General features: G+C 33.4%; 1 protein-coding gene across 3 annotated transcripts; it reads right to left on the bottom strand.

Annotated features, from left to right (window-relative positions):
* Positions 1-793: 793 nt before the first annotated feature.
* LOC129310536 (ATP-dependent Clp protease proteolytic subunit 2, mitochondrial) lies at positions 794-3,812 on the bottom strand. Of its 3 annotated transcripts, none has more exons than XM_054952401.1 (3): positions 3,435-3,812; positions 1,299-1,727; positions 794-1,061 (listed from the first exon to the last, which is right to left on the bottom strand). In XM_054952401.1, exons 1-2 carry the CDS (start codon positions 3,742-3,744, stop codon positions 1,309-1,311), a joined length of 729 nt encoding a protein of 242 aa, XP_054808376.1. In that variant the 5' UTR covers positions 3,745-3,812; the 3' UTR covers positions 794-1,061; positions 1,299-1,308. The 3 variants fall into 3 exon arrangements, with proteins under 3 accessions (XP_054808376.1, XP_054808377.1, XP_054808375.1); XM_054952402.1 differs by having other exon boundaries at positions 794-1,028; XM_054952400.1 differs by lacking the exon at positions 794-1,061 and having other exon boundaries at positions 1,099-1,727.
* Between the last annotated feature and the right edge of the window lie 8,252 nt (positions 3,813-12,064).

Below are 12,064 nucleotides of genomic sequence, written 5' to 3'. Positions count from 1 at the left end.
AATAAATTTGATTTTAAAAAGTTGAAAAAGTGGAATTTGATTTCAATAAATAATGACATTAATGTTGCATCCTTTATTAAAATTGTATAACCTCACTTATTGAAAATAGAAAACAATTACCCGAATTTGTGCCATCAATTAATGACCAACAAAGGTACCTTTTACCACCAGAGGAAAATTACAAGACTCGGTTAAAAAAAAAAAACAAGACTTTATATTTCAAGAATTAAATAAATGAAGCATAACCTTCAAAAAACAAATTTAAAAAACGCAAGTATCAAAAATCAAATCAAGACGAAATTAAACTTTCATGCACTAAATTATTAATTATTAACATATTAATTTAAGTTAAGCCTCTAGGTAAACATAGGGCACCTTAAAGGATGATAATAAAATCAAAAGGAATAGAACGAAATGGTGAAGGAAGAGAAAAATTTAACCAAATGGTCTAAAAGTCTAGAATCCTTGTCTTTCCTATGTCCTAGAAGCCTGTCTCTTGCAGCCGAACAAGCTCTCAAGGCTAGACAAGTCTCAATTACAGAGAAAAATTATATTTTAATCCTGAATAAAGGAGTCAATTTTCTATTTGATTGTTCGCGTATTTCGTTACACTTAACTTCGCAATTACTAAAATATCTATAATCTAACATTGTCCTTAATACCTCGAACGAAATTAGCCTTTGCTGCTAACAAAAGGTGACCCCAGTGTCTCCCCAGACACAAAATATTTATAATCTAAAAACTATAATATTGCGCTTCCATGTAATTTATATCTCTATCATACCATCCACAATTGAAAATCAGCTAACTGACAAAATCTATATTATTAGTAATCTTGTGTTGCCACCAAGTTAACATTTTAACGATTCATAAACTAGATTAAGAAACTAGTATGTAGACAAACAAATTGACATATAGACAAAGACCTAACATGAGAACAAACGAAATTTCAGAATGTATCACATACGTAAAAGAGTTACAATTACAGTGACTGTGAAATTAGAACTCCAATCATGCTCCCTGAAAAGCTGTATAGGGTTTATTAGCAATGAAAGTAAAGCCTGGAGGAAGAACACGAGGAGAAAAGAATCATTCATATGAGGTAAGGCGTCCAATCCATAGAAATTAAACATGAAAAGTTAGAACAAAAAAGAGTGAGAGAAAACTAAATAAACAGAATTACATACCAGCAAAGATTATATTCAATTGATAGTGATAATGACCAATCAACAACCATGTATAGCTCAGGCGGCAAAGAGGCATTTAAAAACAACAGAATGTATTCAGAGAAATTTTACCCTGCCAGTTCTAATTCAAACTTTTATCTTTGCTCTCATTACCAACAGCATCAGTCACCAAAGCCATTGGTCTTTGATCAATAACCTCATCAATAAGCCCAAACTCCTTTGCCTCTTCTGGAGTCATGAAACAATCTCTATCCATATTTTTTTGAATAATCTCTAATGGTTGTCCTGTATGTTTTGTGTACAATGCATTCAATGAATCCCAAACCCGAACAATTTGCTTTGTATGGATTGTGATATCCTTTGCCTGCCCACTATAACCACCTGAAGGTTGATGAATCATGATTGTAGCATTTGGAAGAGACCGCCTCTCACCCTTGGCACCTGCAGCTAATAGGAGAGAAGCCATAGATGCAGCTTGGCCCAAGCAGATTGTGTTGATCGGCGACCGAATGTACTGCATAGTATCATATATGGCAAGGCCTGCACATTGCATAGGATTAGCCGATTAGGAACATGAACACTAATACAAGTCTTCAAATTTTCCATATGCAGGACTTAACTTCTACAAGGCAACGGAGTTTCAAAATATTTCACTGTTATGTGCTTGTACAGTGGTGGGGTAGGCCAGATTTCAGGAATTATTTCTTTGCTTTTGTAGGGGTTTATCATAGAAGGATCATCAGGAATGGAAACTTTCAGGCATAGATGGATCACACCAAGTTTCAAGACAACATGGTAAACCTCTTAATCACCAACTGTACTGTGAGACTGATTATTAAGTTAAACTTAGGGTTAGAAACTACTAGAAGAATGAAGATTTTGTACGTTCAGCATGTTACTATGTTATAGTGCCAAAAGGCCAAAACTCACGTGTCATCAGATTCACAGTTCAGAAATTCAGTTACTATCGCTATTTTTCTTTTTGAGAAGCCTGCTTGAAGGAACGGCATCATTGGTTGGAAGAAAAATGAAAATGATGGCAGACCATTCCTGAACAATTCCTAAATGCTTAATTTCCACTATAATGCAAGGAGTCTGCAAAGTCTTATAATGTGGTAGGCTGTAAAGAAAGCATGTCTACAAAATGCGCTCTATCAAATGATTTCCTGGAAGAACAATAAGTAATAATCAGAAACAAAACTAGTTAGCAGTCTGCATGCATAGTGCAAATTATTGGTGTCAAGCCGACAGCACAAATACTTGGTACAAAGTGGCAAATAACATGAGTCCAACAACTCATAAGACATGGGCAAAATGAAAAGTGCCAATCTTTAAGAGTTTTTAAACGCCAATTAGATCCAGCACTTCAAAGGGTCAAGTACCTTGTTCACCCTCTCTCTAAGCCTTCGTGCCTCAGGTTTGGATTCTCATTTTATTTTTCTTCTTCAGTTTTGTTTACTTTTATCTCCCTCCCAGCACTTTCACCGCTTCTATGTTATTGACAGTTTATTTCTCATCATCTATTTCTTTCTTATCATTTTCCATAAACGTTAGGATCAAGGGATACATTGCAGTGGTCAGTGTGCACAATTGCGCCCAAGATCTCGAAGAATCCACATGATAGCATAATACTTTGGTTAGTTATTCAGAAGTTCTGAACAAATACCGGATGCTCTCTATTGCTGACTCAACTGCAAGAACTGTATTAAAGTATGTACACACTCATTATCTTGCTTGATCCTTGACTATCTCACAAAGGAACTTTACAAAATCAATTCAACCAAGCTGATAGGGTGGTTTGTCCTAGTGTGTGCTAATTTTTTGTTGTCATATAGTTATTTCGATAGTTTAGCCACCATAAAAATTACATTTTCAGAAATTTGTTCAAAGACACTCTAGGGACCAGGACTACGCATATCCAAAGATCAAGCAAGACAATTTGAAGAAGTAGAAAGCAAGAGGATTTACAAAGAAAGCTTAAGGGAACATCGAACCAGATGGTGACAACTCGCTGTATATTTTTGTTTCTATATATGTGCATTTCAATTTGAGAACTTGAAATGACCCCCATCGGCAGAAAACAACTTTTCATCCACTGAAAAAAAATACTTGACAACACGCAGAGAATCAGGAGTTTGAAAGAACAATGTCAATTTTTGCTCGCTCACTGCCATTAGCGCAAATGACGACAGAAACTACGGGAAATTTATATAAAGGAAACGAAAAACAAGTTGAAAGAGGACGTGCCTGCAGTGACAGCACCACCGGGGGAATTGAGGTACATGTGGATGGGCTTGGACGGGTTCTCAGACTCAAGGAATAGAAGCTGAGCAACGACGACGTGGGCGGTATCGTCGGAAATGGGTCCGTTAATGCAGACAATCCGCTCTTTGAGAAGACGCGAGAAGATGTCGTATGCTCTCTCTCCTCTGGATGAGTGTTCAATCACCATTGGGACCAGGCTGTATGCACGACCCCATTGCGCGCTTTGATTGCTTCTTCCATACAATGCCCTTGCGCTGCCAAACAGCTTGCTGGTGGAGAAAAGGCCTCTCATGGCAGGCAGTTATGATCTGAATTCAGAACTCAGAAGAGCAAGTAGGGCAAGGGTTTCGGTCTCAGCGACCAATGACACGCGGGATAAACCGTCTCTCGGAGCGGACCGCATTGGGCCGAGCCTGGCTGGCTCGTGGGCTTTTATCTATCCCTGTTTTGTTAATATACTATTTGTTTGTTTTTTTGTTTTTTTAAGTACAAATTACCTAAACTTTAAATAAGCTTGAACTAAAAACCTGTTTAAATAATTCTTAAAAATATATTTAAATTACATTTAGAATGTATTTTTACTGAATTTAATAAATAGTTAGATCCTTTAAATATATTTTTGACAAATGTAAACTGAAATTCAAACAAGTATTAAGATTATTAAAAAAAACTTTACAAAAAACTATCAAAGATGTAACATAGAAGGAATTTTTTCTTTCTAAAAAATAATTGTTGCTACTTGAATAATTTAATTTTGAGAAAACAAGTAAAAATATTACAAAATATACAAATGATAATTAAAGCTTGTGAAATGTAATAATTATTTTTTAGTTTTTGAAATTTTACATTTTTTTTGTGAAATGACATGCTCGACAGCCTTGTCTTAAAATTTATCAGCGAAATCAAGTAATTAAAAATTAGTTACTACTTTTATTTTATAAATGACTAGTTTTTAAGGGAATAATTAAAATATAATGACATTTGTTTTGTACAATTTTTTTATCAATAAAGTCCAACAACTAAAAAATAGTTACTATTTTCTTTCAAAAATTACTAGTTTTCTTAGAAAATTGACTAAAATGAAATAGAAAATTATAATTTGTTCCTTAAAAAAATTTTATCAATGAAATCCAATAATTAAAAATTAGTTACTACATTCTTGTGGAAAATAACTATTTTTTCGAACTAAAAATCATTTATTAGGTCTAAGGATCATCTTTCCTTTATTTTATGAAAAGGTAAAAATGTTTTTTCACATTAAAACTAATTGACAAATAAGTCTCCAATGACTACAAAATAATTATCATATTTTACAACACTTAATTGTCATTAGCATGTTTTTTTTTAATGGGTCATTCTCTCTTTAATTTTTGTATGTAACTTTTACTTCTCCAATAATTTATTTTCTAAACTTTCGTCTCAAAACAACTTTCTATATTTTTTCATTAACAACTTAATTTTAATTCAAAACAATTGACTCTTATAATTTATGGACTTGTAATAGCTCAATTTTTATAATTTTTAATTTAATCAATTGCAAGATTTTAGTTGCAACAAGTTAAAATTCAAGTAATAAATTAATAATTAAGGGTTTTAATTTCAAAATATTTAATATATGTATTTTTCTAAAAATGGTTGATGATTATTTATTTATTTTTTTACCTCTAATTTAGTTATTACCTGATACTATATTTTAGTTATATATGAGAAAAATGGACAAAAGAACTTTAACGAAGGAGGAGGTGGAAGGCAAATTTCTCTCTAGATCTCCCAATTTAGAAGAGAGAGAAAATATTATATTATTGCCAAATAAAGAGAGGAAAGTCCTTTCATTTATGTTTTTTCTTCTAAGGCCCCCCTGTCTAGCCAAATATATCAAATGAAACATGTATCTACATTTTGTTAATAAAAAGACAAGTTCATAAACTTGAAGAGATTACAAGACAAGGTTGCAAAAACCTAAAGGTTGGCAAACAGATCTATCTCTAATATAAATATCCTTACAAATCTCAAGAACTTCAAAGTCAATATGCAAAAAAATCATCCCAACATAACCATCTTTTGCCAAAATATCAGCACACAGGGTTACTTCACATGAGGAATATGTCACAGTAAAATAAGGCTCATTAATTAAGGCCATTTGAACTTGAAAAATCTCGTTCATAAAGGAGTGGTCTGGTGAAGTACCCTTAACACTTAGATTAGTTGCTTTCAATGACTCAAAATGAATTCAAAATCTGTCAAGGTTGAGCAAAGTATACTCTTGGATACCTTTGCTTACCACCAGAATCTCAGCTCTAGTGATTAGAAATTTATACAACTTAACTCTAAAACAAGCTATCTAATTACCAGAAGAATCTTGTATTACATCTTCACAAGCAGTCAGGAGTTTTGCAGGGTTAAAGCATCCACGTACATTTGACAAGTTCCCTGTAAAGGAAGAGTCCATTTGTCTTCTAAATCTACTAAACTATAAGACCCAAACTTTTCGATAAGACCAGAGTATTATTTCAAGTACAAGGATGATAGTTGTTAAAAATTCATTTACATCGACCTATCCACAAGATCTAACACATAAGGGAGAAAATTTTTATCTATAGATAGTTACACCACCTTATTAATCTTACTTTTATATTTAGCATTCCAAGAAATCTACTCATGTAACTTATAAGAGAAGAAACAATTATAATATAAAGGGTTAATAATAGCCTCCCATGTTTCCCTCGCTATTTGACAATGTCTAAGTATATGAAGAGCAATTCCGTCACTCTCTCACTTAAAAGGACAAGACACACTTGGCTCAAGACCTCTCTGGGTTCTAAGATAGTTACATAGAATTCTCTTAAAAACAATTTTCTAAAAAAAATACTCTAACTTCTTTAGGATAGGCCACTTCCACAGCCAATTCCATAAGCCTTCAGAATGCTGGTCACCTTTGGTATGAAGAAATCTATAAGCAGAACTAACATAAAATCTCCCATCATTCAAGGGTCTTCGCTAAAAGGTATCTTTTGCACTTTATGCACATGGTGCCAGTCAGTGTGCATCCCAATTACCCTCGAGAAGAATGAAATCACTCACTTTATCTTACAAGTTAAAATGATCTCCATTAAATATAGCAAACAGAATGAGTGGCTGATTAGTGGGAGGTCAAATGTCTCACTAAAAGCTTATGATACAACCATTTTTTAATTCCATACTAACTCCTTAAAGGAAAAGGTCCCATTGTTTAATGACATTATTCCATATATGAGAATTCCTTCTTTTATTAATCATCATAGCATCTTGCTCTCACTATATCTATATTTGGATATTAGGCAATTAATCCATAGCATCTTTATTAGTTAGAATACCCCAATAAATTTTGAAGATGTAGGCCTTGTTTTGATTGTGAAGATCCTCGATGCCAAGGCCCTCTTCATTCTTCTCTTCACCTTGTCCCAAGTTATCAAGTGCATTTTTCTCCCATCACCCAAATTGTTCTAAAGAAGGCTCTACTATATTCCTTAACTTCATCCAATACACCTTTAGGAATTAGCATTGATTGCATTAGGTAACTAAGAAGGGCTAATAGAATGGAATTTCTAAGGACACTTCTCCCCTCCAAATTAATGTACTTAGCTTTCCATAAAGAGAATCTTTTCCCAACTTGTTGCAATAAGGGAGAGAAAGTTCTTTTAGTAATCTTCTTGTGGAGGAAAGGCATCCTTAGGTATTTTTGCTTGGATTTGAAGTAAGGCCAACCTCTAAAGTCTAGCTGAACTCCATTTTCCTATTATAATAAATATTCTTAGAACAATACAACTTGGTTTTTGATAAATTCATCCTATGACTAGAGACTTTATAGAAACCCAAATTACATTTTTTAGTAACAAAACCTTAGCACATGATGCTTCATAAAAAAGGAGAAGAACATTCATAAAAAAACAAGTGAGAAATAGCTAGCCCTCAAAGGAAAATCTTAAAAGGTTTTCATTTTTTATGTTAGCATAAACTATTGATCACATGACCTAGCCTTTCCATGCACAACATGTAACATCTCCTTTTTCCAAACACTATTAACTAATTAAACTTATGGTAATCAATAGATTAACCCATTAAGGAGATTACCAAGTTTGAGTTTTAAATCAAGTAGATCATAAGTTTTCATAATCAAAATGAGCTAAACCATTCATAAACTCTTATATTAGAGTAAAAACAAGTTATGAAAGCATAAGATACCTTAGAAGAGTAAAAAAAATAAAAATAGTTTAAAAAACAACATGTTTGCTGTGAGACAGAGTAATGTACTGTGGCTCGTGCACACTATATCATAGCGTGTTACTCTCTATGCCACGCATTGTAACTCAAGCGCCCATGCACCATGGCGTGTTGCACATTAATTATAGCAAATTCTGTTATCATTTGACAATAAAATTAGAGAACTTCCAATGTGTCTCAATTCTCCATTCGAATAACATGATCTAGGTGTCTACAAAAAACTCTCTCCATAAATTAGCTAATAACATAGGTTTTACTTTCAAAATAAGTCACATTAGAGAGTTAAACACTCAAACCTATTTTTATCACTTTTCACAGCCAAGGGTGTTCAAAACCTAAAACATGTGCCAAAAGTCTTTCCTAACACCCGAACCATGTTCATTAGACCTAGGACTATTAATACAATATGTCATATACACTCAGATACCAATATACTACAAAATCATTCCTTAACCCCTTTTTCACTAAAAACATAAAGGGAAGGTAATTTGCTTTACATTGTATCAAAACCAATCGTAACATGTTTAAAATATCATTTATACACTTGCACTAGTATTTTGGCCCTATCAATATATATAACTTATCACACATAATCACTCAAGGCTCAAAATACAATCCAGATACTTAAAACAACCAATTAATGCAAGTGCAAATGAGATGAACCTAAAATTTGTAACAATATTCTATTATAAAAAAATAAATATAATATAGAGGCATACAGTAGGAATAAATTAATTTCTAACCTTTTGAGCCTTCTTCCTCTTTACACCAAAGCTAGAACTTGTAAAGGGTTAAATGAAAGGGGTGAGTCTAGCCATTCAGTAACTAAGATAATACCTACCCTATGCAGTTATATATTAATTGAAGTCAAATACATGCATATAAAATTAAGTTCTTAAAACATGCTTGCATATAAGTAATAACTTATCATTTACATTTAACTCATTTCTATCCCACATACACTAGGTACATTATCACAAGATATTAAGACATGTGACTATAACCCGATACCTACACAACTTGCCATATCACAATCATTTGACACGTCATAAATTTACATAGGTAACGATCAACTAGCCTCATACTCTCCTTATTTTCTCCCATTGAAACCGTAGGCTATAACACTAAATAGGGCTCCGTCCATGTGATTAGACTATTCAAGCTCACTGATTATGAGATATGACTCGGCCAACGATTATATGAATCACCCTCAGACCGCGGCTTCCCCCACTCTTAAATCTCTAGGGTGTCATATGTCTTAAGTTAATCTTCTTAATAAACTGGTGGAGATAGTTAGGTTCTAGTCCCTTAATAAATTATGGGATAAGACTATACCTCTGTGCACCGAAGGGCATTCAAAATACTATATAGATTTTAACTCCTCCCAATCTCCCTAGGCGAACTCTTGCCAACTAATCATGCCATGTACAATGCCCACTTATTTTTACAAATCTTATTTATTCATTATTAACACGTTGGGTTCACGTAATTCACTACCTAAGTGAAATCAATATCATTTTCTCAACATTATTTTCACTTTCAAGTGTAACATCTCACCATACCCTCCATGGTCTTTGGCCCCCCTAGGCTCACTACTGCCTTACAAGTCTATTAATGGTACAGCCTGACACAAGATTATATTACCCATTTTTACATACAATCACTACTTTCAAAATCAACAAATATATCTTTGTTAAAACTCATCATCAACTAATCAAATTTATAATCATTTATATACCTTTTCTTCATATCAAAAAAATTATGCAACATATGATCTCATAGCATGTTATACAAATCCTCAAGTCACAATTCATATGTTAAATACATATTTCGCATCATATCGTAATTAACATACAGTAGGATTTTTTAAACTAAATTAATTCTTCTTGAAAATATACTCTCATAAAAATATTTGGTATTCCTATCACTCCCCTTAAGCCAATTACAGCGAGGTTTTTTAAACCAAATTATTTCTTCTTGAGCTTATAGCTTATAAAGCTCTTACCAAAGCTATCCTTCGATCTTTCCTTATCTTGTTATTAGAGTTATTGGAACCAACTTTGTCTATCCCTTCAAGTTGCTTCACAATGATGTTCTTTTTCCTCAAAATGTTTCCTGCCACATTTTTATTCCACTACAAAGCGTTGGTTGTAAAGAAAGAGACTCCTTCCAACCAATCCTTGTTTGACCAAGTAACCACCATAACCTCTTTGAAATTGTCCTTCGAGATATTTAAAGAGTTGAGACTGAGGTCTAATAGAGGCAGGAGATACATTTGCTACCACAGCAACTTTATGGTCAAACTTGAATTATGGAAGATTATGAGTTTTAAAATTACCAAACAAGTCTTTCCATTACAAAAAAACCTAGCCAATCCTTTCTTTCACCCTTCCTCTTTCCTGAGTGAATTTATCTCCGACAAGGGGAACATCAAAGAGACTAGAGATAGTAAGATAATGATTGAAATTCAATATATTACTCTTAAAAGGAGGGGAGCTACCTAATTTGTCATTTACGCTCTTGAAAAGTGTTAAAATCGCCAACAACAATCCAAGGTTTAGTGATAGTTTTTGAAATTTCAAACAGAGAATCCCATAAAGGAAAGAGATGACTTTATGAAATTTCACCATAGGCAAAGGAAGCAAAGATAACCAAATTATTCTAGCAATTATTAATATGACAATAGAGAAATTGAGAGGAAGAATAAACATACTTAACAGTAAACTCAGATTCATTCGCAGCAACCAAATCCCACTTGAAAACCTTATAACTTTTACTTTAATCTAGTTAGAAAACCTAAATCAACATGATATTTTATCAACATTAGCACTACTTACACAAGTTTCCAATAGATAAAGAAATTTAATGCCATATTTGACAACAAATCTCTAATCATTTATGGGAATACTTTATTTCTAGTGCCCCTTACAATTCCATGTTCCTATAACCATTAAAAAAATTAATGATTAAAAAAAGAAGTAAAGGACTTACACGGAAGAATCATCTTCCATCTGGGTCTCTATAACCACAGTTTAGACCAACGATGGCAACATCTCATCGCTACTCCCAACCCATTAGATTCATCTATACTAAGAAGATGAGAATTCTCTAGCGATAACTCTAATGAAGAATTCAAAACCACATCGCTGTTTGACATCGTAGAGGTGTGGGGTTTGGGTGTTTGTTCTCTTTCAACTCTAGAGTATTTTGAAAGTTATGAGTGGGCTTGTTTATAATGGGCTTAATAACAATAAAATTAGCCTGATTCAAATTTTCTGAGACTATATTGTGGCTATGTTTGGACTTGTCATAATTTTTGTTCTCCCCCAACTTGTTCATAGGCCTAGCTTTACTATAAGAAAGAACCTACCCATCAAGGAAATTTTGTTATTCCCAATGCACACCAAGAAGTTGTCTCTCCTTTTTATTATTTCCTTTGAGTTGATTCCTTACACCCCCTGACTCCTTAGTTCTTTAACCCTTGCTCAAGGTATTGATATCCTTTTTCTTAGCCCTCTGGCTTTCCTTTCTTATAATTGATTTACCTTTATCCACTCTAGAATTGTCGGAGGCACTTAGCTCGACCTTATCAAGGGTAGTGTATTCCCTATCTCTCTCCTCATTATCAAGCTCTATTATTACCAAAAAATTGAATTATTGCCACTCACTTTTGCTTTTTCTAACAAATACATCCCCTCTCTGGGAATTCGACAGCCTTACTCTAAACCCTTCTTTCCTCATGAACTACATTTTTCTTCTTCTCCACAAACATCTAGGTACCCAGCTTGTTCCCCTTCGATGAGTTCATCTTTTTTGGTGGCATTGTCGGATGTGTTACCCTAATGCAAATGTTGTCTTAGATTAATGACATCATTTCTTTATACATTAAAAGGGTAGTTCTCTTTTTTATGACCATACTTTCTACATAGAAAGCGAACTATACCAATGCCTTTATATTCAATATTAAACCATTGATTGCCAAAGATAACTCTGGTATGGGTATGAGTTTCTTTTAGAGATCCACTTCTACACATACTTTGGCATGGCAACCTCTTTCAATCTTTTCCTTCTTCTCTTGATTGACTTCAACCTCTCTGATGGTATTAAGATCTACATGCAAAGTACATCCCATTCTATTACCCAGTCTCTACATAAATACCTTATTATAATAGTACATTGATACATTAGGAATTTTGATTCAAATGGGCATTCTACCTAGTGGATCATCTATAGCATTAAAGTCAGGCATCCATCTTTGCACAAAGACGCAATGTTGTTGGATCATCTAGGGCCCTCTAAGTAAAACCTAACAATATAACTCCTTATAGTTTGCTAGTTCATCAAATCTAACA

Source organism: Prosopis cineraria, unplaced genomic scaffold, assembly GCF_029017545.1.
Source record: "Prosopis cineraria cultivar Desert tree isolate PC_DT_omini unplaced genomic scaffold, ASM2901754v1 PC5, whole genome shotgun sequence".
In the NCBI taxonomy this organism is placed as follows: Eukaryota; Viridiplantae; Streptophyta; class Magnoliopsida; order Fabales; family Fabaceae; genus Prosopis; species Prosopis cineraria.
This window is presented reverse-complemented; position numbering and strand designations above follow the sequence as displayed.